Source organism: Haliotis rufescens, unplaced genomic scaffold (genome assembly GCF_023055435.1).
Source record: "Haliotis rufescens isolate VD_foot unplaced genomic scaffold, xgHalRufe1.0.p SCAF_16, whole genome shotgun sequence".
Taxonomy (NCBI): Eukaryota; Metazoa; Mollusca; class Gastropoda; order Lepetellida; family Haliotidae; genus Haliotis; species Haliotis rufescens.
In genome coordinates, this window is record NW_025963846.1 from 31064036 (window position 1) to 31091073 (window position 27038).

General features: G+C 44.7%; 3 protein-coding genes across 3 annotated transcripts in view; 1 reads left to right on the forward strand and 2 right to left on the reverse strand.

The window, feature by feature from the left end:
* The window catches only part of LOC124125659 (interferon-induced protein 44-like), a 43948-nt gene extending 18263 nt beyond the window's left edge, over nucleotides 1-25685 (reverse strand). The window contains exons 1-3 of the mRNA XM_046489011.2: nucleotides 25612-25685; nucleotides 14164-14200; nucleotides 571-618 (exon numbers count right to left, since the gene is read on the reverse strand). Coding sequence (XP_046344967.2) covers nucleotides 571-618; nucleotides 14164-14187 — 72 coding nt within the window. The 5' untranslated portion in view covers nucleotides 14188-14200; nucleotides 25612-25685. The remainder of the gene's footprint in view (nucleotides 1-570; nucleotides 619-14163; nucleotides 14201-25611) is intronic.
* Nucleotides 19972-22067, reverse strand: LOC125380896 (ice-structuring glycoprotein-like). The gene is made up of 3 exons (XM_048396655.1): nucleotides 21981-22067; nucleotides 20748-21380; nucleotides 19972-20655 (listed from the first exon to the last, which is right to left on the reverse strand). The coding sequence occupies exons 1-3, from the start codon at nucleotides 22065-22067 to the stop codon at nucleotides 19972-19974; spliced, it is 1404 nt and encodes a 467-aa protein (XP_048252612.1).
* A 274-nt stretch (nucleotides 25686-25959) lies between the features above and the next one.
* The window catches only part of LOC124121033, a 121013-nt gene continuing 119934 nt past the window's right edge, over nucleotides 25960-27038 (forward strand). Inside the window, exon 1 of the mRNA XM_048397117.1 lies at nucleotides 25960-26001. The gene's annotated coding sequence lies outside the window, so the exon portion shown is untranslated. The remainder of the gene's footprint in view (nucleotides 26002-27038) is intronic.

Here is a 27038-nt window from a genome sequence, read left to right on the forward strand (position 1 = left end):
TGTTTCGTTATAGTCCTTACCATTATCAGAGTTAAAATTTAGTTTTTTTTCTTTTCATGCTGTTTCTGAAACCTCTGAAATTGAGGGTTGTAATTTGATGATGAGGAATGATTTGCCAAAGTGTCACAAAGTTTGTTGGAAATTTCAGATTTTGTACTTAATAGTGTATTCCCATCTTTGAGATGGTGAACTCCTGATTTGGATCCTTTGCCCTTAATCTTTTGAATCATGTTCCACACCTTGGACAAAGGTGTGCGAGAATTAATTTTTGAAACATAGTTCCTCCAGGATTGACGTTTATTCTGTCACTCACTATATATTACCATGCCTGTCACTAGCTGATGGCGTGATGGTCCCTTAACACTCTTTTTTAGCGCCATAAAACAATCCAGAAGTTTTCGCAGAAATCCTCTTGGAGTTTTGAACTGTTCGCAGTTGCTCCTGTTTAATAGTACCGTTACTTCCAAATATACTTCAACGACAATGAAACAAAATCTGACGACCAGAAACAATGTATCAGAAGTACAGAAATCTGAGGGTCTTTTTGTTGAATAATAAAACTGTTCTTACCGTTTCGTCCCAGCTAATCCTTGTATTCCTGTTCCACTGATGGGTGTCCTAAAACATGTCAGACAAAACAAGACATATAAAAAACAAAGAGTATTTGTTTCGTGAAATATCTCATACTTTTCAAAAGAGAAATGTGTAAGTGATACTAATAATCATGTAGGAAAGACGGTAGCACAAAAACAATATGCCAAGAAGGATTATGAGGTCATGAGGCATCATATTCACAACAGTTCTCCAGATAAGCAGTACATAGTCCATAAATCTGTGATGGAGGAGTACTGACATATTGGAGGAGAAAATAACATTTTATAAAGTTTGAGCATTGAACTGAGTGAGTGAGTTAAAATGTTAGATCACATTGACAATATTTTAGCCATATCGTGACTATCAAGGGTTAAACATAATAAATACATTGAAACTTATATAAAAACCTGCAAACGAAGAACAGTAAAATAACTATACTTATTACAGAAAAAGATATAAAACTAGTATGGAATCATAAAAATGATAGCACTATGTAGAACAATACAAGATAAAAAACTGGCTATTGATCGCCAACAACTGAAGGTAGACCACTACATTGGGGACCATGGGTCAAAACCTCTGCTACCTGCATCGACCCCAGCAGGATTTACATAATCCCTTCAGTATCTGGCGATTGGACGCAACGTTAGCCACAATTAAAATTACAAATACTCTACTTTTAAAGGTGTAGTAGGCAGCAATATCATTTGAATGACATGGACTTACGTTATCCTCTCAGGGGACAATACTTTTATACTACGTCAACCCCCTTGGAGAATACAGCAATTAACAAACTCACTATAAATTCATTCTACCAATTCTAAAAAGTCATCTATTTTATACAAGACATATGATCAAAATTGATTGTACAATTCTATTTCTTGTAAAAACCCAATAATTAAAAGAAAATTACTATTATTAAAAAGATCCTTGAGGGGTGATAATTTGAAATATTTTTTTTCCCTTTTGATGGCCAAATCAATAGTCAGCAGGACATGATTGACTGTGATTCTCTCATCACAAATGATATGGGGTGGCCCAGGTGTAAAGGCGCCGCGATTCCATGTGCAGAGTTGCGTCCCTTAGCCACGCCAGAAACCTATGATTGTGGGTTCCAATCCCGGTTCGCCCCGATGATGTTTCTAGGTTTGTCAGCACCATACCCGTGCTCGTGGGTTTCACCGAAGTGGTAAACATCTGAGACCTGCATAACTTCAGGCTTTCCTCCAACATTAAGCTTACACGCCGTGATATAACCAATAATACTGTTAAAAAAAGCGGCGTTAAACCCAACTCGCTCACTCACAAGGGATATAACATGGATGATCTTCACCTTTCAATAAATATTCGTGAGTATATCTACTACGGCTAATAAGACATCATCGTAAAATGACCTCTTCAAGTCTGGACTGACAGACCAAGTAAGTGTGTAACCGATATTTGGTTTAATTTCATGTAATTTATTGATACCATCTTGGGTGTCCCACTTCTGTTGAATGAGATCTCTGATGTAACATATGATCACGGGTTATAATCATTGTATGTAATTTGAGACCCGTGAAGATATCGGGTAGAATAGGTCTTCAACAACCCATGCTTGCCGTAACAGGCGACTATGCTTGTCGTAAGCGGCGACTAACGGGATTGGGTGGTCAGGCTTGCTGACTTGGTTGATGCATGTCATCGATCCCAATTGCGTGGATCGATGCTCATGATATCAATCACTGGATTATCTGGCCCAGACTCGATTATTTACAGACCGCCGTCATATAGCTGGAATATTGCTGACGCAAACAACAAACAAAGTGGATGTTTGCAAGACTGATTTTGTATTGCCTGAAGACAGGATAGAGAATATGAAAATATAATAGATTGTTTTGATTGTTTACTAATGTACTCTGGTGCTGTTAACACAGCATGTGATTCAGCCGTAAAAATGGCACAATTATCCGGTAGTCTTCTGGATTATATAGTCCTGGATCCAACGACGGTGGCGCTGGCAACTGCATCACCATCCTTGGATCCATCAGTAAATATAGATTTGTATGTATTATATGTGCTTCGTAATTCATTGTATTGTTGTTGATAAATGAGTTGATTTGTATCAGATTTCTTTAGTTTAGTTAATGTTATATCCACCTCTGGTTTTACCAATCAGTTGGGGCTATATTTTCAAGATTAAGTTGAGAAGATGAAATATGAGATTGTATTCTGATTCCTTGGGGTGGAGTAAGAGATGTGTTTTTGTTATAGAATTCTTTAAAAGGGGGATTAAAATCACAATCGTTGGCTGGATTGGAATCATAAGAATGAAGTTTAGAAATATACTGTAAAGATAATTTTATGCGACGTTGTTTAAGCGATGGTTCATCAGCTTCTAAGTACAGGCTATTGAGAGGGGATGTTCTTAAGGCTCCAAGGCAAAGCCTCAGGCCTTGATGATGAATACTATCTAATACTTTTAAATTACTTTTACAGGCTCCACCAAAGATGATGGAGCCATAATCCGGTTTAGAGCGTATAAGTGTCATGTACAGTTTGAGAAGGGTTTTCTGATCCCCTCCCTCACTTTGAACTTGAAACGTCTTTCAGGCATTTATTTTTCAAATATTTTATGTGTGGTAAAAAGGTTATATGGTGATAAAAAATAATACCGAATAACTTGGCCTCTTTTACACTTTAGTGTGCTATCTTTAACTAAATCAGGGTCTTTATCAGGTTTGTATTTCCTACTAAAATGGATACAATTTGTTTTGGATTTTGAAAATTTATAACCATGTTCCAACGACCATTAATTTAGACACAGTTGTAAGTGTCTTTCAATAGTATACATGTTTTACCACGACATGATATGTTAAAATCATCCACAAAAAGTGTTCCATCAATTGAATCGTTTAAAACTTTGGAAAGACTATATATTTTTATGCTGAACAATGTAACAGATACAATACTGCCCTGTGGGACTCCCTGATCCTGATTTTAATGATATCATTTGCAAACACAGCTGGTCAATGAAATAGGTCGATAATTGGAAGGATCAGTGTGATAACGTCCAGGTTTTGGTATAGGAACAATTATAGCTTATCGGCTGCGTTCGATACGGTTGACCATGCACGATTGTATGAAGTAATGGCTCATGATCTTGATATTGGTGGTGTAGCTTTAAGGCTGATTAGGTTCTATCTGTCAGGTAGAGGACAAGCAGTCATCATTAAAGTCCGAAGATTTCTACATGGAGTGTGGAGTTCCCCAAGGATCAGTGCTATGTCCGCTGTTGTTTATACTGTATACAAATAGTCTACAGATAGTGGTACAGAATCATGGACTGAACCAGCAGTCATTTGCAGACGACGCCTAACTGCTCAATGCATTTAAAGCAACAGAAACATCAGTATCACTGAGTCACATTACTGATTGCTCTATTGACATTAAGTCGTGGATGCCATCAAGGAGGCTTCAGATAAATGATGACAAAACCGAAGCCCAACTAACTCGAACGAAACACCAACTTTGCAGTGTAGCAGAGACAACCATTACCATTGGACGAAGTGAAGAAGTCTAGGTATAATCATTGACTCAAACCTCACCCTTGATGCCCAAGATAAGGAACTACATCACCACAGAGGCGGCTAAGAACCTGATTAAGTCTTTGGTGTTGTCTTGGCTATACAATGGAAACAGATTGTTGTGGGGGGTTTCAAAGCAAGCGCTAGGTCGTCTCCAGTTAGTGGAGAAAACGGCCTTGATTGTGACAAGCACATCAGGAACGTCACACATCACTCCTGTCCTTAAGCATCTACACTGGCTTCCGGTTGAGTCAGTCACGGGCGGCCGGGTAGCCTAGTGGTTAAAGCGTTAGCTCGTCACGGCGAAGACCCGGGTTCGATTCCCTATATGGGTTCAATGTGTAAAGCCCATTTCGGGTGTCCCCAGACGTGATATTGCTGGAATATTGCTAAAAGCGGCGTAAAACCTTACTCACTCACTCACTCACTCTAGTTTAATCAAGGATCATGTACAAAATGCTGTCTATGACATACAAATGTGGCAACAACCAGGCTCCAGCGTATCTCTCCACTCTGCTCCAGCTTCATAATCCACACAGAACTCTTCGATCAGCAACTAAAGACACATTTGTTCAAAAAAGTTTTCCAGAGTGACATTTGAATGAAGCGCTTTGAGCATAAACTGCTACATGGAGGCTAGCGCATTAAAAGTGCACATTATTATTATTATTATTATTATTATTATTATTATTATTATTATTATAGCTTCTCGCCATGAAGAAGGAAATTCTGCTGACGTCCAACTTTTATCAACTAATGTCAAAATGGTTTCTAAACATGATTGCAGTAAATGTTTTAAGAGTTGATAATGTATATTATCAGATCCTGTAGCAGTATCATGAGCTTGCCCAAGGGCAGTATTGAGCTCATGAATGGAAGTGATTTCATTGTAATCTCCTCAATTAACTGAATTAAAATGTATAGGTTTCTGTTTTTGCTGCTTTAGATATTTTTTGAATTTAGGGACATAGTCAGAGGAGGAAGAATGTTGAGCCAGAGATTCACAATGTTTATTAGCAATATCAGAAGTATCATATAATAATTCATTTCCATTAGTTAAGGTGGTGGATACTAGATATAGAACCCTTACCTAATTTTCTGAATCATGTTCCATACCTTAGATATCGGCGTACATGAATTTATCTTGGTTACAAAATTTTGCCAAGACTGACGTTTATTTTGTTTAAATGTACGATGTGCTTTAGCGTTGAATATTTTAAATCTATTCAAATTGTGGACCATTGGATGGCGACGGATTATGGAGAAACATCAGATGGTGCCACAAATTGTAAAATGGTCTCTTCCACACAGGTCATCATACACTGATCATTCAAATTCATTGAGTAAATTAGAATCTACAAGACAATCTAGACAAGAGTAAGGGCCAGTTGCAAGAAGTAGATATGCGTGAGAACCATCATTAAAGTGCCCAAATCCTTATTTAAGAAAAACCTTTTTCCTTTAGTACTGGTGTCAAAAGAGGGTTATGGCCATTCAAATCTCCAATGATAACACAGAGCTTAGGGAGTTGGTCATTTTGTGCCTGAAGATCAGACTGTTGGAGAGGGTATGATCGTGGTACATACAAAGAACACAAAGTAAAACAATATCAAAATGTTACACGTACTGCAACAACCTGAAGAGGGGTACTGAGAGGAACAGGACTGTGAATGAGGCCCTGCCTCACCATAAGGAGGGTCCTCCAGTTGCTTTATCACCTGGAGGGAAAAGCAATGGTAAGAATCTTACTGTCGTAAACCAAAATTATCTGTTGCTTTAGGGAAAGTTTCTTGTAAACATAATGCAGATGGTTTGAAATCCTGAATTAATAGCTGAAGGTCACTAAAATTGTTCTGAAGTCTTCTACATTTCCATTGGATTAAATTGGGAGAGCAACTCATGGAGGCTCAATTGGAGATCTTGAGCATGGGAAGGTCTTTTACGCTGTAATGGCAGTGATGGAGTGACCTGCATATCTCCCTCCATAAACGGGTTATGAACCTTAAGAGGAACATGTTTAAGGCCCTTGCTTCTATTTTACGTTTTTTTTATGTTCTCTTTTCGAAAGAGGTCCATTGGTTCTCAAGTCAGGTACAGTGTCTGGTTGAATGGCAGGTTCGGCCAAAGTGAGTTTGCGGCAGCGGTTCAGTTTGTGAAGCTGATGGAGATGAAGTGCTGGTGTCATCAGCATCAATTTTTCTGAACATTCGACGCCCAGCTAAGAGCGTTTGACAACCATTATCAGCCTTGATAGGAGAAGTGGAGACTGAAGCAGAATACATCAGTGAAGAAGTGGAAGTGGTTGATTCACTTGTTACCAGTTTCTTTGCGTCTCTGAATGAAAAATCATTTGTGTACTTGTTTTCCAGACTTTTTGTTTGTGTTACAAACAAATGACATGATTTTGAAGTGGACATGTGATCACTGCTGCAGTTTGCACAAGTGATGGTATCAATGCAGTCAGTGCTATCAGGGTCTTACTACAGTAGGGGCAAAATTGGGTGCGATAACAGGATCTTGCTCCATGTCCAAATTGTTGATATACTGAAGAGCATTGAAAACGCACCACCATGAAAATGGATGTATTTTTATCCGGGCTTAAGTCATAGGAAAATATGTAAGTGAATGGGTAATATACGACGTTCTGAACGAAGCATGCAGAAGAACAGCTCGTCAAAACACATTCCTAAATGTTTTGTGAGCGAAATCGCCAAAATGCAACAAATTGCATGCACATCATGGAAAACGTGTTTTGTTTCAGGGGAAGCATGCAGAAAAGAGCTATAAAAGACAGACTTTTAAAAGCCGCGTCACTTGTTGCTGCAGACGTAAAGGGTACTGACACAAGAAATGCCAAGATTAACAGCAGAGGACGTGAACGTGCCTTTTGCATGCTTCAAGTTGGTACGTCAAGTAGAGTCGTTGCACAACGGTTTCAATGCCATCAGTCAACAGTCCTCAGGCTACTGAGCAGATACCCGCAGACAAGAACCACCAGAGATCGACCACGTCCGGGTCAACGTCGTGTAACTACACCACGTCAGGATCGCCACATTGTTCGTCGGCATCTTCGTGATCGTACACTTCCGGCTACCAGGACTGCAGCAACTGTACAAGGCCGATGGGGTTTGATCAGCGCTGACACCGTACGTCGACGTCTCTGCTCAGCAGGGCTACGTGCTTGACGTCCATATGTTGGACCCATACTCGCTGATCGACATCGAAATGAACGTCTGCGTTGGGCCAAAAGGCATCGTCATTGGAGATTGCGGCATGGTCTCCTGTTCTCTGATGAGTCGACTGCGAGTGTGGAGTCGACGTGGAGAACGTTACCACAATGACTGTGTTGTACAGACAGATCGATGGGGGGAAGGGAGTGTCATGGTGTGGGGCGGCATCAGTCATAACCATCGAACAGAGCTCCATGTTTGTCGTGGAAGAGTTAATGCCCTTTACTACCGGAATAACATATTGGCAAATCACATCATCCCATTTTTTCATCAGCACCAGGATATGCACACCTTCCAGCAAGATAATGCAAGAGCGCACACAACACGTGTTTCAACACAGTACCTAGCAAACAATAATGTGCCTCTGCTTCCATGGCCAGCCCTAGGCCTGTCACCCGATCTATCGCCAATTGAACAGCTATGGGATTACCTGGGTCAACGCCTCTCACGTCGTCTGCAAGTACAGAACCTGAGAGAAATTGAAGATACACTACGTCAAGAGTGGAATGCCCCAGAACACTATTCGCAGACTTATTCGATCGTTGAGAAGACGTTGCATGGCGTGTGTTGCTGCCAATGGTGGACATACCAGATATTGACTTTTCATTTTAACCCTATGTGTCTTCCTTACACTGATGACGTAAATGTAATTACTGTGTGGTATTCCTGTTTCCTTTGTCATCTTTCTTAATAATCCGTCTATGTCTGTTCTAATTAAAATCGGTCATTGCTCAAGTTGTTTTTGTAATATTTCAAGACTTATTGTTGGTGCGTTTTCAATGCTGTTCAATATATTCAAAACAATGGAGTTGATTTGATATATACACATCCACTCTGATGTTGAAATATCCAGCTTTGATTGAGGAAGGAAGCTTTGCGAGGTTAAATGTAAAAAGGTACTTATTGTCACCATGTTAACTGTTAGACCGTTTGACTGAAGAGACACCTTGAGGCTTCAATTCTGCTACAATTACCTCTAGAAACAAGTCGAAGAGGCACTTCGCACGGTCACATGAATTGAATGTATTTTGCAATCCCTGTATTTGCAAAATGATTGGTTTTGAGTAGATTCAGAGATTGATGTCTCCTTGCACACTCCACAAGCAGTGAACTGGACCAGTATCACATACACCTTCAATCGATTTTGAAACTCCAAAGGGGTTGAGTTTGAGAGGCTCACAATCAATCCCTTCAACAACCAGAATTTGTAGCCAATTTTGCACAGAATCCTCATCAGAAGATATTGCAGGATTTGTATCAACATGCTTTTTTATTGTTTTGTCGAAAACCAGTGTTCTGTGGGGTAGCCATAATGAAAAAGGGATATTTAACACCCACATAGAGTGTCTACAATGACGGTGCTGCAAAGGAAGCACCAGGGTTACAGGCATGCTATACTCGAGCAATACAGACACGGCTAGCAAAGAGAGTCACAGAATAAAAGTCAGGCTGGTTACGCCCTTGCAATTTTCTGAAGACAAATAGAACCCTGAGGTCAATAACGCCAGATTTGCCCATGAGCCACCGCCTTCAGGCCTGAGACTCTAGGCAGATTAATATCACATACAAACTTTCCAGAATGACTGATGTTTTCCAGTATGACTGTATGGAAGTAGATATATATTCAAAAATAAATGTGGTCCATCCTCAGGGCATGGCGTGACCAGCCGATTGATAGAACCGGGCCCATTCTACCACCGGTCTGGGTGAGGTAAGGTTAAAAGTGGTGTAGGGCGGTCGGGTAGCCTAGTGGTTAAAGCGTTAGCTCGTCACGCCGAAGACCCGGGTTCGATTCCCGACATGGGTACAATATGTGATATTGTTGTTATCCATAAGTAGTGTCTACTTTGTGAGCGTTAGATCGTTTCATAGTAATTCTCACAGCAGGTTGTATGCCTGGGTGTTGTTTCTTGAAAGCAGAACCTACAGTAGCCATGATACTACGTTTATTTTCTGACCTACTATAATTTGCAGAAAAGTTTGCTGTCACGATTTTCCGATGTGATCTCGAGTTTTAATTCCAAGAGTGTGACTCTTGTCCCCTGCGAGTGACATTATCTATCAGCTGAAAAAATCCCACAACCATAGCTCATATTGTAACACCAAAGGCGTTGTTGTAGTTGTAGTGACATCACCTTTGCAAAAGAAATTCTTAACTGACTGTTGTTTCGACATTGTCGCCAGGAAACGATTAGATTAAATAGCTGGATCACAACCATAGGTGTGACTTATCGTCGATGAATAGTAGACAATCAAATAAAAGAAAATGCAATAGATGCTCAACGATTGACCAAGCATTCGAAATTCCCATATCACGTTGTGAGGGAATCCCCATACATATCCACAGGGTCATTAAACATCAAGATAAGTCCCACAACAGAAGGGGTTCTCGGTTGACAAAATGCTGTCTGTTAGCAACCGTTCAACTACGACGTCATGCCACTGAAACAGAATTGAACGACTTCATTCTATGATTGAAAACCGAATCTCTCGTCCTAACTTGATCTGATCATGCACAACTACTTCTTCCAGGAGAACCAGTCCAGAAGAACCAGTCAACCTCTACTCCTGATGCAGTCTGTACCAAACTCGGATGGTTTCTACGAGGTACTGACAGTACTATCTGAGAAAATCAAATGAATTCAACGTGTTTGTTGACTGTCAATGAACCACCAACTTCTGGCACCACCATCTATGCATTTTTTTACATTTTATGAAGATTGAAAATCCATACATCACATTGTATATAAATTAAATAACAAACACGTGAATAACATATCAAAAACCCAAGCCAAACAATGATAGAAAGAATAAAAAGCTCAGGGCTTGGCATGACCAGCCGATTGATAGAACCAAGCCCATTCTACCATCCGTCTATGTGGAAAAAGTGTATTGGAGAAAGAAACACTACTCTAGGAACCAGTGCCCTCAACCACCGGAATCCCGTCCTCCACTGACACAAAGGCACAACCCACGGCAAACAGGTTGCTCTATTCGGTCGCTTTTCAGGTCCTGCAATGGTGTGCTGGAGGCACATTGTACCCCATGTCCCAAGGGGCACTGGTACATAATTAGAAGGTCAGCATCACCAGATTGGCTCATGTGCCACTGCCTTCTGGGCATAGGGCTCAAAGCAAGTTGATAGATTGATACATACATAATTGACATTTAGAATTTCAAAAGTTTTAAAATACCAAAACTGTAATCAACATATTATATGCAAAGGGCGTGACATGAGCAGACGATTGATATAATCTGGCACATTCAACCACCCGTCTATGCAAGGTTAGGGTCTAATTGGTGTGTTGCACTATGTAATGCTATTGCCAGCTCCGGTGTCCTCAACCACCAGACTCTCTTCCTCTGCCGACACAGGGACGCAGCCCATGGCAAACAGGTTGCCCAATTTGGTTGCCTTTTACGACCGGCAATGTTGTGGACACATGCTACCCTGGGCCCTATGGTGCGGCATATATATATATATATATATATATATATATATATATATATATATATATATATATATATATACTGAACCGCAATAGAAACGTCACCATCGATAGATATATGAGAAACCTTAGTTTATTTGTCCAAACACTGTAAACATACTTTGAGACATATTAAAAAGATGAAATTTGGCAAAACTGATCATCAAGGTTGAAATTAAGTGTCAAATATTCTTAAAGTGAAACACAACGTTAGTCTCTGAGAAAATTGCATCAGTATCTCGTGTGTCCGCCATCTGCATTGATGATTGCCGTGCCGGAATGGATGAGGCGGTTGATGAAGGCCATAGGCACTTGAGCTCACACTGAGGAACGCCTGACGCAGTTCAGCTGCAGTTGGTGCCTTGGTCGAACGTCATTCAGCCGTCGTTCAATCTCGTCCCACAGGTGCTCAATGGGATGTAAATCGGGACTGAACGCAGGCCACTGCGTGGTTGTGATGCCATTCTGCGGGAGGAAGTCTCTTGTTGCTCTTGCAGTGTGGGCACGGGCGTTATCATGCTGAAACTCGTGGTTGCGGCGACGTGCCAAATGTAGAATGGCGTGTGGTCTCAAGACTTGATCAATGTGCCAAGCTGCTGTGACACCATTGCCTCTCCCTGGACCGATGTTCTGGAAGACCACATGGCCGACCCTCTGTGCAAGACCAATTCCACCCCACACCGTGATGCTCGGACCACCCCATGAGTCTCTCTCGACAACACAAGCATCCGAATAACGTTCTCCACGGCGTCGCCAGACTCTCCCTCTCTGTCATCTGCTGTTGAGATACAGTAACGGCTCTCGTCTGAGAAGAGGACTCTTCTCCACTGCTAGTGGCGCCAATGTTGGTGCTGTGTTGCCCACTGTATACGGTCCCGGCGATGACGTGGTGTCAGAATGGATCCTTGGTGTGGCCTGTGACAGTGGAGGTGTCTGCTCGTCAATCGTCGACGAACGGTGTCTGCAATAATGTGTCGCTGGTGTGTTCCCATGGTCTGTCGAGCAGTTTCCGTAGCAGTATCAAAGCGATCTTGAAGATGCTGTCGCACAATATGACGATCCTGACGTCGGGTGGTGACCCTTGGTCTTCATCTGTCATCAGTGGTGTTGGTGGTCTGGTACCGTTGCTGGAGCTTTGATATGGTCCTTACGTGGACTTGAAATGAAGTGGCTACATGTACTTGACGGGCCGTTTGTCTAGCTTGAAATCGTCCAAGGGCTTGGTGTCGATGATTTCTTGTCAATCTTGGCATGTGGTAGCAATTAAATAACGAATGAATGTTATCCGATCTGGGTGGATTTTTATAGGGCAAGAAATCGGGGAACGCATGTGCATTTCAATTTGCACGGAACTCAACGTGCATCGTGTTACCATGGCCGTTGCCGTGATGCATTTGCGCGATCGGTTCTATTGTCACCTGCTTTGTTTTTTTATCATCAAATTTCATTTTTCCAGACAGGAATTTTAGAAACTTTGACAATAATTACTCAGATATTTATATGACAACTTTTCATACAATGTTACTTGGGGTGACGTTTCTTTTGCGGTTCAGTATATAATATGTTGGTGAGTTAACTTTGGCTCTGAGATCATAGTACTAGTTTGTTATAAACTTCAAAATAAAATGGTGTCCGTCTTCTATATAATTCTCTTCAGTTTACAAATAACACAAATTCTATCTTCTCTCTTTTCTTTAGAAAACCTTCCTGATTCAATTCTAAGGCCATGACAACTGCATCTTAACTGTGATGTTGCGTTTGAAAATTGAATACGTTTAAGACAGAGCTAGGATATGGTATTCAGTATTGAACTTTATACAAAGAATTCATACAAAGAGTAATCATTTGACAGTTAACACACCATGCCAGTAAAGACCGTGTGATAGTTTCAATCTTAGAAGAAATAATGCCAAAGAAAAAGGTACGTTTGGGGTTGACTGAGCGCCCATATCTAAAAAAAATAACTTCCAATGTTTGATGCCTAATTTGTGTTTACCATTGTGTGCTGCATTTAGTTACAAAATAGAGGAGTCAGGCATATATAACATTTTACACTGATATTTTACATCCCGTTCATAGGCATAAATATATCTGCAACATGCATATCTGACAACATGACTTGCAGTTGGTGATTTTACAACATGTACAGGCTAATGTATGTACAGTGTCAATTTCTTTACATAATTTATTATTTACACCCCATATTTCGCCCCGTGAAGATCCGGGGTAGAATAGGTCTTTAGCAACCCATGCTTGCCGTTAAGGGCGTAAAGGGCGACTATGTTTGTCGTTAGAGGCGACTGACGAGATTGGTGCATATCATCCGTATCCCAAATGCGTGGATCGATGCTCATGATGTCAATCACTGGGTTTTCTGGTCAAGAATCGATTATTTACAGATCGACGTCATAGAGCTGGAATGTTGGCGTCAAACAACAAACAAACCCCACATTTCTGTCCCAAAAAGTAAACGTGGGCATATTTTTTACAAACAAGTTTCTGCCATATGAAATTTGTCTTTTAAAACCTACAACATTAGGCGTTCTAAACATATATTATTTATTAATCCAAATAACTTATCGTTCATACATGTTGTTTGTTTGAATACATAATGCAGAAAAACTTATTAAGATTTGTAAGATATGTAAATTTGAGTAAACAACAATGTCAAACATCTTGGGGTTAAAACAAGGACTGGTCGGCTCCGTGTGTGTCTCAGTGCGGTATTAATGTTAAACTGCGGCATGGTATCTCAGTGGGATAGCATTTTAAAATTGGCAATAATCCGGACTAGTACAAGCAGCCCTAGTTCTAATTGTTATTGCGGCACAGCTAAATCCCCAAGCCCTATATGACTTTATGTCACTTAATAATAATTAACAGTAATTCTGATTATGATATGTCACTTCCGGTTTCAGAAAATGTGTTCACTTCAGTATAACTTCAAAGAAGTCCTCATACACTGAGTTAAAAGTTATAAGTACTTCGGGTTCTACTCCAATTTCCAAAAGCACAGGCTAAATTGAATAGGTCTTCAATCCCCCAAGCCACCTCGCCCTTGGCCACGTTCTACCCAAGTTATTTGTACTTCCGGTTCTTATTTTGTCACATATGGTTCCGAATACTGCACATGAAACCAAAGGGAACATAAAAACAACCCATGCGGCATACGTCTGAAATGATGTTTAGAAACCAATCAAAACAGACGACAGAACATTTCCACTTTCTGACCCTCTAAATGCTTTATGAAAGCAAAAGTTGTTGCAAGTTTTAATGAGAACTCACTGGTTTGCTTCCAAAAATGCCCATGCTGATCCAATTCCTGCAATGAGATAGAAGTCCTTATTGAAAAACAACTACATGTGAAACATTAATCTAGACATTAGTCAAAATACTTGACCCTTTTTTACTTGAAAATACTTGAATTTATTTTAATTTACACTACTTTATATAACACGTTTTTTTCTTGTTAACATCTTTAAACGTTGATCTTAAAAGTGATGTATTGAAAACAACAACTTTTTAAAACATGTTAAATTGTCATATATAGTACATATATACACACAAGAATGGCACATGTGATTTCATTGTTATCTGAGAAGCAACAAACAACTGCCCAGCTTGAGACCGAGCCGTAACTGTGACGTCATAGTGGAGAGACGCCCGCCATTATCTTTTGTTTACAGTGCATTAATCGACATGGCAAAGGGGTGATTCAAAGCCGCATTGAAGACGTGAAACGGGGATTGAGTTAAGTTCTCATTTTAAAAAAGAATATAAAACAGGTTACTACTCATAACCACGTACATTAAATACGCCACTTTTACACAAGAATAAGATTCCAGCCTCGGTTGTGGATTTCAAAAGAAGAAGGGGTTTGAGGTTAATCCCGTCTCTTGATATACGAACGATGATTATTTCATTCATTTTCTGTGTCTAAATCTGGGATAAGTTATTGTGTGACGAAAAATGATAAGTGTGAATGTGGTGTATATTTTTACAGATGTTTTTAATGTGATGCTGTCAGTTGTATTTCATTTAAGTATTTGTTGTCAAATAAATTGTCTGTTTTTATTTCATTCTGCGTTTTTGTCACATTCGGATAAATAGTAGTCCATGTGATTATGATAGATGTGTTTGGACAAATCAAGCAGAGTCACATAATATTTATCTTTTAGAAAATAAATTAGCTTTAGCTCTATGCTAATTGTTTGGCAAAAAGACAACACAATGAACAATGGTAAGTGTCAATCTACTCCTTGCAAAATTGTACACAAGAATAAATGTCTCACGAATTATTATTATTATTATCCTTATTATTATTATTTTCATTTACAGATTAAAATAAAACAAATTCAGCAAAGAGGGTTTGGGTGATCCTGGCACAGTCAGGCTGGTTAGGCTTATCATCAGCTCAGGGCCCTTGCCACCTCGACGCGCAGCCCAGACGGCGAATGGGACGTCTCCCAGGAAGCGCTGCCTTGTCAAACCCACCCAGAACGTTTTGGAGAATGTGAAGACTCCCCAAAACTGCAGCCTTCTGCATTACCCAGATTGTCTGAAGGGCTGTATTCCTGGTAGCAAACCCGGGTTCTCCAGGTATGTCAGTCAACAGATTGGGAGGTAACAAACCTAAGAAAAAATGGGGAGTAGGACGACTTGGTACTTAGGATGCCAGCGCGACATTACGAAAGCGAGGTCTGCATATTTGCCATGTTTTTCCTCAATCTTGTCAAGCACATTACTGTCAAAAGGGACAGAAAATTCAATGATATAAATGATTTCATTGGATTTATCAAAAAGGATCAGGTATGTTGGCCTGGATACGTCTGAGGCTGTAAACGGGCCTATTCCAAAAAAAATTGTATTTATCATTTTCCAAGACGCCCTCTACATATTCCGAGTCGTACCATGGATGGACCTTTGCGTTAAAACCACTGACATTGCTAAGATGGTAATAAATTGATCGAGCCACTCCATCATGTTGTTGATGATACTGTGTTTGTGCATACGCGGGGCTTCCATTGACAATGTGTTGGACAGTCTCATTAAATTCATTGAACATATTGATGCAAAATCACAAATTGATTGAAGGAAGCTTCCTGGGGCCCCGACACTGGTCGCATCCGTAGCAGACGATGGGCCGAAAATCCCGAGTGCCCCGACACTAGTCGCAGCCGTAGCAGGCGATGAATCGAAGCTTCCAAGAGCTCCCGAGAGCTCCCGAGAGCTCCCAAGGGCCCTGACACTAGTCTCAGCGGTAGAAGACTATGCGCCGAAACTCCCTAGAGCTCCGACACTGGTTGCGACCGTAGCAGATGATAGCCGAAAAACCCAAGAGACACACCACTAGATGCAGCCGTTGCAGACTATGCGCCGATTCGGAGAGAAACGACACTAGTAGCAGCCCGAAAGATGATGTGTAGAAACTACCGAGAACCCTGACACTAGTCGCAACCGTAGCAGGCGATAGCTAGAAACTCCGGAGACCACGAACACTCGTCGCAAACGATGGGCAGTAATTCCCAAGAGCCCCGACTCCTGTCGCAGCCGTAGCAGACGATCGACCGAAGCTTCCTAGGGCCCCGACACTAGTCGCATCCGTAGCAGACGATGGGCCGAAAATCCCGAGAGCCCCGACACTAGTCGCAGCCGTAGCAGGCGATGAACCGAAGCTCTCTAGGGCCCCGACACTAGTTGCAGCCGCAGCAGACGATGGAACAAAGCTCTCTAGGGCCCTGACACTAGTTGCAGCCGCAGCAGACGATGGAACAAAGCTCTCTAGGGCCCTGACACTAGTTGCAGCCGCAGCAGACGATGGAACAAAGCTCTCTAGGGCCCTGACACTAGTCGCAGCCGTAGAAGACTATGCGCCGAAACTCCCTCGAGCTCCGACAAAAGTTACAACTGTAGCATCCCCGAAACTGGTTTCAGCCGTATCACTCGCTGGTTCGACGCTCTCTAGGGCCCAGACACTAGTTGCAGCCGTAGCAGACGCTGGAAAGAAGCTCTGCAGGGCCCCGATGCTAGTTGCAGCAACAGCATGCGCAGACGATGGCCCGAAACTAACGAGAGCCCCGACACTAGTTGCAGCCGGAGCAGACGATGGGATGACACTCCCGAGAGCCCGACACTAGTTGCAGCCGTAGCAGACGATGGGATGACACTCCCGAGAGCCCCGACACTAGTTGCAGGCCGTAGCAGACGCAGGACCGAAGCTCTCTAGGGCCCCGACGCTAGGTGCAGCCATAGCATGCGCAGACGATGGGTTGAAACTCCCGAGACCCCCGACACTGGTTGCAGCCGTAGAAGACGCTGGACTGAAACTCCGAGAGCCCCGACACTAGATGCAGCCGTAGCAGACGCTGGACCGAAGCTCTCTAGGGCCCCGACGCTAGGTGCAGCCATAGCATGCGCAGACGATAGGCCGAAACTCCCGAGACCCCCGACACTAGTTGCAGCCGTAGCATGCGGAGACGAGGGGCCGAAACTCCCGAGAGCCCCATACACCAGTTGCAGCCGTAGCAGACGCTGGATCGAAGCTCTCTAGGGCCCCGAACCTAGTTGCAGCCGTAGCAGAAGATGTATTGAAACTCAAGTGATCCCCGGCACTCGTTGCAGCCGTAGCAGACGCTGGACCGAAGCTCTCTAGGGCCCAGACACTAGTTGCAGCCGTAACAGACGATGGGCTGAAACTCCCGAGAGCCCGACACTAGATGCAGCCGTAGCAGACTATGGACCGAAACTGCCGATAGTCCCGACTCGAGTTGCAGCAGTAGCAGACGATGGACCGAAGCTCCCGAGATCCCCGACACAAGTCGCAGCCGTAGCAGACGATGGACCAAAGCTCTCTAAGGCCCCGACAATAGTTGCAGCCGCAGCTGACGATGGACCGAAACTGCTGAGACGCCCGACACGAGTTGTAGCCGTAGCAGGCGATTGACCTAAGCTTTATAGCGCCCCGACACTAGTGGCAGCCGTAGCAGGCGATGGGTTGAAACCCCCGAGAGCCCCGACAGTAGTTGCAGCCGTAGCAGACGATGGGCCAAAACTAACGAGAGCCCCGACACAGCCGTAGCAGACGATGGGCCTAAACTCCCGAGACCCCCGACACTAGTCGCAGCCGTAGCGGACGATGGGCCGAAACTAACGAGAGCCCCGACACTAGTTGCAGGCTGTAGCCGACGATGGGTTGAAACTCCCGAGAGCCCCGACACTGGTTGCAGCCGTAAAAGACGCTGGACCGAAGTTCTCTAGCACCCCGACACTGGTTGCAGCCATAGCAGACGATGGGTTGAAACTCCGAGAGCCCCGACAGTAGTTGCAGCCGTAGCAGACGATGGGCCAAAACTAACGAGAGCCCCGACACTAGTTGCACCCGTAGCAGACGCAGGACCGAAGCTCTCTAGGGCCCCGACACTAGTTGCAGCCGTAGCAGCCGATGGGATGACACTCCCGAGAGCCCGACACTAGTTGCAGCCGTAGCAGACTATGGACCGAAACTGCCGATAGTCCAGACACGAGTTGCAGAAGTAGCAGACGATGGACCGAAGCTCCCGACATCCCCGACACTAGTCGCAGCCGTAGCAGACGATGGACCAAAGCTCTCTTGGGCCCCGACACTAGTTGCAGCCGTAGCATGCGCAGTCGATGGGCCGAAACTCCCGAGAGCCCCTTCACTAGTTGCAGCCGTAACAGACGTTTGACCGAAGCTCTCTAGGGCTCCGAACCTAGTTGCAGCCGTAGCAGGCGATGTGTTGAAACTCAAGTGATCCCCGACACTAGTTGCAGCCGTAGCAGACGTTGGACCGAAGCTCTCTAGGGCCCAGACACTCGTCGCAGCCGTAGCAGACGATGGACCGAAACTGCTTGGAGCCTCGACACTAGTCGCAGCCGTAGCAGACAATGGACCGAAACTCCCAAGAGCCCCTACACTAGTTGCAGCCGTAGGAGACGCTGGACCGAAGCTCTCTAGGGCCCCGACGCTAGTTACAGCAATACCATGCGCAGACGATGGGCCGAAACTCCCGAGAGCCCCGACACTAGTTGCAGCCGTAGCAGACGATGGAATGAAACTCCCGAGAGCCCGACACAAGTTGCAGCCGTAGCAGACGATGGACCGAAACTGCCGATAGTCCCGACACAAGTTGCAGCAGTAGCAGACGATGGACCGAAGCTCCCGACATCCCCGACACTAGTCGCAGCCGTAGCAGACGATGGACCAAAGCTCTCTAAGGCCCCGACACTAGTTGCAGGAATAGCATGCGCAGACGATGGGCCGAAATATCCGAGAGCACCGACACTAGTTACAGCCGTAGCAGACGATGGGCTGAAACTCCCGAGAGCCCGACACTAGTTGCAGCAGTAGCAGACGATGGACCGAAGCTCCCGATATCCCCGACACTAGTGGCAGCAGTAGCAGACGATGGGTTGAAACTCCGAGAGCCCCGACAGTAGTTACAGCCGTAGCAGACGATGGGCCAAAACTAACGAGAGCCCCGACACTAGTTGCAGCCGGAGCAGACGATGGGCCTAAAGTCCCGAGACCCCCGACACTAGTCGCAGCCGTAGCTGACGATGGGCCGAAACTAACGAGAGCCCCGACACTAGTTGGAGGCCGTAGCAGACGCAGGACCGAAGCCTCTCTAGGGCCCCGACGCTAGGTGCAGCCATAGCATGCGCAGACGATGGGTTGAAACTCCCGAGAGCCCGACACTAGATGCAGCCGTAGCAGACTATGGACCGAAACTGCCGATAGTCCCGACTCGAGTTGCAGCAGTAGCAGACGATGGACCGAAGCTCCCGAGATCCCCGACACAAGTCGCAGCCGTAGCAGACGATAGACCAAAGCTCTCTAAGGCCCCGACAATAGTTGCAGCCGCAGCTGACGATGGACCGAAACTGCTGAGACGCCCGACACGAGTTGTAGCCGTAGCAGGCGATTGACCTAAGCTTTATAGCGCCCCGACACTAGTGGCAGCCGTAGCAGGCGATGGGTTGAAACCCCCGAGAGCCCCGACAGTAGTTGCAGCCATAGCAGACGATGGGCCAAAACTAACGAGAGCCCCGACACAGCCGTAGCAGACGATGGGCCTAAACTCCCGAGACCCCCGACACTAGTCGCAGCCGTAGCGGACGATGGGCCGAAACTAACGAGAGCCCCGACACTAGTTGCAGGCTGTAGCCGACGATGGGTTGAAACTCCCGAGAGCCCCGACACTGGTTGCAGCCGTAAAAGACGCTGGACCGAAGTTCTCTAGCACCCCGACACTGGTTGCAGCCATAGCAGACGATGGGTTGAAACTCCGAGAGCCCCGACAGTAGTTGCAGCCGTACCAGACGATGGGCCAAAACTAAAGAGAGCCCCGACACAGCCGTAGCAGATGATGGGCCGAAACTAACGAGAGCCCCGACACTAGTTGCACCCGTAGCAGACGCAGGACCGAAGCTCTCTAGGGCCCCGACACTAGTTAACGCCGTAACAGACGCTATACCGAAGCTCTCTAGGGTCCTGAACCTAGTTGCAGCCGTAGTAGACGATGTGTTGAAACTCAAGTGATCCCCGAAACTGGTTGCAGCCGTATCAGTCGCTGGTTCGACGCTCTCTAGGGCCCAGACACTAGTTGCAGCCGTAGCAGACGCTGGACAGAAGCTCTCCAGGGCCCCGACGCTAGTTGCAGCAACAGCATGCGCAGACGATGGCCCGAAACTAACGAGAGCCCCGACACTAGTTGCAGCCGTAGCAGCCGATGGGATGACACTCCCGAGAGCCCGACACTAGTTGCAGCCGTAGCAGACTATGGACCGAAACTGCCGATAGTCCAGACACGAGTTGCAGAAGTAGCAGACGATGGACCGAAGCTCCCGACATCCCCGACACTAGTCGCAGCCGTAGCAGACGATGGACCAAAGCTCTCTAGGGCCCCGACACTAGTTGCAGCCGTAGCATGCGCAGTCGATGGGCCGAAACTCCCGAGAGCCCCTTCACTAGTTGCAGCCGTAACAGACGTTTGACCGAAGCTCTCTAGGGCTCCGAACCTAGTTGCAGCCGTAGCAGGCGATGTGTTGAAACTCAAGTGATCCCCGACACTAGTTGCAGCCGTAGCAGACGTTGGACCGAAGCTCTCTAGGGCCCAGACACTCGTCGCAGCCGTAGCAGACGATGGACCGAAACTGCTTGGAGCCTCGACACTAGTCGCAGCCGTAGCAGACAATGGACCGAAACTCCCAAGAGCCCCTACACTAGTTGCAGCCGTAGGAGACGCTGGACCGAAGCTCTCTAGGGCCCCGACGCTAGTTACAGCAATACCATGCGCAGACGATGGGCCGAAACTCCCGAGAGCCCCGACACTAGTTGCAGCCGTAGCAGACGATGGAATGAAACTCCCGAGAGCCCGACACAAGTTGCAGCCGTAGCAGACGATGGACCGAAACTGCCGATAGTCCCGACACGAGTTGCAGCAGTAGCAGACGATGGACCGAAGCTCCCGACATCCCCGACACTAGTCGCAGCCGTAGCTGACGATGGACCAAAGCTCTCTAAGGCCCCGACACTAGTTGCAGGAATAGCATGCGCAGACGATGGGCCGAAATATCCGAGAGCACCGACACTAGTTGCAGCCGTAGCAGACGATGGGCTGAAACTCCCGAGAGCCCGACACTAGTTGCAGCAGTAGCAGACGATGGACCGAAACTGCCGATAGTCCCGACACGAGTTGCAGCAGTAGCAGACGATGGACCGAAGCTCCCGATATCCCCGACACTAGTGGCAGCAGTAGCAGACGATGGGTTGAAACTCCGAGAGCCCCGACAGTAGTTACAGCCGTAGCAGACGATGGGCCAAAACTAACGAGAGCCCCGACACTAGTTGCAGCCGGAGCAGACGATGGGCCTAAAGTCCCGAGACCCCCGACACTAGTCGCAGCCGTAGCTGACGATGGGCCGAAACTAACGAGAGCCCCGACACTAGTTGGAGGCCGTAGCAGACGCAGGACCGAAGCTCTCTAGGGCCCCGACGCTAGGTGCAGCCATAGCATGCGCAGACGATGGGTTGAAACTCCCGAGACCCCCGACACTGGTTGCAGCCGTAGAAGACGATGGACTGAAACTCCGAGAGCCCCGACACTAGATGCAGCCGTAGCAGACGCTGGACCGAAGCTCTCTAGGGCCCCGATGCTAGGTGCAGCCATAGCATGCGCAGACGATAGGCCGAAACTCCCGAAACCCCGGCACTAGTTGCAGCCGTAGCATGCGCAGACGATGGGCCGAAACTCCCGAGAGCCCCATACACTAGTTGCAGCCGTAGCAGACGCTGGATCGAAGCTCTCTAGGGCCCCGAACCTAGTTGCAGCCGTAGCAGACGATGTGTTGAAACTCAAGTGATCCCCGGCACTCGTTGCAGCCGTAGCAGACGCTGGACCGAAGCTCTCTAGGGCCCAGACACTCGTCGCATCCGTAATAGATGATGGGCCAAAACTAACGAGAGCCCAGACACTAGTTGCAGCCGTAGCAGACGCTGGACCGAAGCTCTCCAGGGCCCCGACGCTAGTTGCAGCAATAGCATGCGCAGACGATGGGCCGAAACTCCCGAGAGCCCCGACACTAGTTGCAGCCGTAACAGACGATGGGCTGAAACTCCCGAGAGCCCGACACTAGATGCAGCCGTAGCAGACTATGGACCGAAACTGCCGATAGTCCCGACTCGAGTTGCAGCAGTAGCAGACGATGGACCGAAGCTCTCGAGATCCCCGACACTAGTCGCAGCCGTAGCAGACGATGGACCAAAGCTCTCTAAGGCCCCGACAATAGTTGCAGCCGCAGCTGACGATGGACCGAAACTGCTGAGACGCCCGACACGAGTTGTAGCCGTAGCAGGCGATTGACCTAAGCTCTCTAGCGCCCCGACACTAGTGGCAGCCGTAGCAGGCGATGGGTTGAAACCCCCGAGAGCCCCGACAGTAGTTGCAGCCGTAGCAGACGATGGGCCAAAACTAACGAGAGCCCCGACACAGCCGTAGCAGACGATGGGCCTAAACTCCCGAGACCCCCGACACTAGTCGCAGCAGTTGCAGACGATGGGCCGAAACTCCCGAGAGCCCTGACACTATATAGTCCAGCCATAGTAGACGACACAAGGATGTCAACCAGTCCCCCGAAGCAGACGCGGAACACAAAAGTCAGGGAGACAGAAGTGCTAAACGTCTGAGACCTGCATCACTTCAGGCTTTCCTCCCACACTAAGCTGACACGCCGCGATATAACTGGAATACTGTTAAGCGGCGTTAAACCCAACACACTCACTCACTCTAATTATATTAATGCTGACAAAAGATTACCTTTCATTCCTATTTCAGTGTTAACATGGAAAATTAATGGACTCTATTCCCAAATCCACAAGTAGGGTTACCTGTGTGAATATAATGTGCTTGAAACCTGGGTTAAAAATACTACCGACTTTGAATACGCCTTTCCAGGGTTAATCTGTCACCAGGGTGTACTGAAGCAGTCCCACTCTGTGGGTAGATATGGCGGCGGCACGTGAGTACGTCCACGATGTTACAACAACATACATAAACCTTTAAGATTGTTCGGGCTTAAGAAAATAGCCTTACATTACTCCATATTGAGTACCCAGGCTGTAATTACAATTGTCGGTGATATGAATGCTCCTTTTGGACATTGTTTTATCGAAGATGATAGTGTTAGTTATTTACCTTTTGATGATCACGATTAAGATACTGATGTTTTTAAGGTACCCAGAACGTCTAAAGACAATATTGTAAATACTCTAGGTAAACTAACATGTGTGCAGGAATAAGAAAATACATGCTGTTAATAAGAGATCTGACAGTGATACGCAAGGGGATTACACGTTAATTGGCAGTCAGGGAAATAGCGTTGATGAATATTGCTTCTTATCATCAACTTTTCCCCGATTCGTTTAATGGAAAGGTAAGACCGAATTGCCACGATTCTGGGAAGTTGCCTGTGTTGAATGGTTTATTGGATCCGAAAAATTAGAAACCTCTTATATACAAAAACCTAATAATAACGCTTTCTGGTAGAAATCCATTCGCAAGAGAAATGGATGTACTTGTAGACAAGTAGGAAAGGTTTTATATCCTATCAAGAAGGCGATACCTCCTGATGCACTATTCATGATATTTGATGGTCAAATTCAAACAACTTCGGTTATGGCGCAGAAATATGGGGAACAATTTACCGATACAACAAGGCAAAAGGACATTAAAAATTCAGGAAATGTGTTAAGGTGTAGGCTCTCTGAAATTGGCAGTTATCCATTGCAAATATATTATAAAACAATAGTTATTTCACATAAGATAAGGCAAGATAAAATAAGATTACTAACACAACCAGAATCACGTCATTCGAAACACTAATACAACATGTTAAAGTGTTAAGAAGATATTGGAGATTCAAACGGAATTTCATCAGTTCGAGACTTATTATTCAAATATGGATTTTCCTGCGCTTGGATTTCTCAAGATGTTGGAAACCGAGAACTATTTTTGTCTCTTAAAAAAAGCTGTGCAAAGACTACCAAGAATGGTCATCTGACATAGCTAACTCTTAAGGTTTTACAAACCTACTCGAAATATAAGTCCGAGCATTCCGCCCGAGTTCTATCTACAAGCCCTTATCGTCTCCGCAACTACGAATATCCTCAACATGGTTCGGATGTGGTATTTTTAACACAAAAATTCAGCTGCTTAGAAGCATTCATGACCAATTCGTGTTATTCCGGGACAAGCCGAATAGCGACTCGTGACCCTCTCATGGCAATTTTGGCGACTGGGTTCCGTCTTAGCGCAAACGGGCACACCTAAAACAATTGTCAACTCGTTGCGTAATGGATCACATATATTTCCCCATATGTTATATATATTTCAGATGCAATTAAAAGCACATCGGGATGCGGAATTATACAGTATGATTGAACACATTTAACTGTGTCTTGGGTATATTTTTAGGTGCAAGACGTGTAAAATCAAAAATTATTTCTGAGGGATTATTTGACAAATAACTCGAAATCATACGCGAATTCTGATTGGTTTGTCGTATTTTCGCACACAACATTCATCGATAGGGGGACAAGTCTTCTTGCAGATTACGGAAAGGGGCGAGTTGTGACGAATGGCTTAGAAGATGAAAAGTTAATTATATTAGTATGGCTATGTGCTAGTATTGTTTGAACGTTCGGGAAGTTGAATTCAATATTGTGTTTGAAAGGCCTTTGTGTGCAGGAGAAAGAAAGAAATAAGTTCCGAATTTCTTTTCCAGTAGCCTATATAGTAAAATATATACAACTGTGTAAAATTTGTAATAACTGATCTTTACAGCCGCCCTGTATATTCTTTTTGTAAAACTGTGACTTTCCTATTGGCCTCGTAGCCAAAAAATACTAATAACATGTCTGTTTGTCTTTCTGCCTGTCTGACCTTAGTAAAGGACAAATCAAGAAGGTATAATCTCATGCTCGCTTTGTAATTGGTGGCTATACTTAAGTAAATTCCCTCTTTCACAAATAATCCTGATTATAACCAGTGGGCAAGGTGGTTTCAATGTTTTTGTAAAAAGAAGAATATTTTATTTTGTCCATCGTCAGCGCGTACTAATGGAAACAGCATGATATAGTTTGTGTCTAGAAAAATGGGTTTTGAGAATTAAAATAGGGCGTGTTCCTGAATGAAGGGTTTCAAAAATGACGCTTACCTTGTTTTGACGTCTACGTTCCTCGAGCTCAATCTTCTATTTGAGTCATGTGCATGGGCAGCTTATAAATATGGACACCCTGTCTTTCTTAAGTAGAATGTCCGAATGTTGATTTAGGGTCCAACGGGTAGCCTTAAGTGACATGCGCACAATAGATGGGGGATAATTAAAAGGCAAAAACATTTATCACTTGAATAAGTATCTTCAGCGTGATTTAGGATGTCCAAATAAATGTTGACCAGATGTTAAACCAACAGTCATAACAATAATCCAAGCACTTGCACCCCCCTAAATTTTGAGCAAAATGGAATGCCCCGTTATATAACACGTGATTCTATTTTCGCTCTCCATATCGCCACACCTCCTGCACGGTCACAGCAGAACATTCAGGTAACATTTTAATCATTGGTCTTAGGTTCTATTTCAGGGAACTGTAAATGAAACGCTGGTACGGTTTGGTGCGGTACTAAAACAACAAAACTCTTTATTTTATGGTGACATTTATTGCAACACATGTTCACATTGTTTAACAGTTTTTCTGCCTTTTCATTTCACCGGCTATATCACAAAACGATCCATCGGATATCAACGTTTTTCATGATGACAACCGGCTGAAAAGCTTCACAGCATTTGATACTGGTAGTCAAGCGATATCATTGTCTTGGACAGCTATTCCTTTACATATGGTAGCGGGTACTCAGGCAGTCTAGGCAACATTGAAACATGTCGGAATGATAAATTCGTTTTTAACATGAATTTATCATGCCGACATGTTTCAATCTGTCCTTAAAAAAAAAAATTAAATATAAAATGATAGCAAACAGCTGCTCGGTTGAGCTGATGTTAACTTTTGCTGTGTCATGTGACTTTCATTGACTCAAAAACAACGTGCAGCCTTTTACTTTGCAGCGGTGTATAAGGATTATAATTGTCACTGTGTATTCCCTCCCTAGCGGGATACGTCGTATTTTATCAAGATCACGTGAACCAATCAGGTTTGGGGGTAAGATAGTGCAATTTAGTGGGCACACCTTATAGCTGTCGGGTGTCGGCTGTCGCTGTCGCTTCACAGATTTCGCATGTTTAGGTATGTTAGGGTTCCGGTAGGTAACCAACTTGAACCAAGCCTAGCCTTGGATTAATTTGAGGAAATTCCAACAAGTTTCGAGCATCTCAGAGAGAATAGTTAGTGCGCATGTTACACAATCGCGTGGTGATAACGAGCACTAATTATTTGTGATGACGTCCGTGGTCCCGTGCTAAAGCACATCTATAATTCTAGAAAACTTCTTTTCTGTCTTCACTTAACAAATACGAATCATAGCGCTATATATATCAAAACAACGCAAATCTACCTAACCTAGCCTTTCCCAGCTGACACTGTGATTAGCCTGAAAAAGGTATTTAAACGGTGATGATAAACGTAG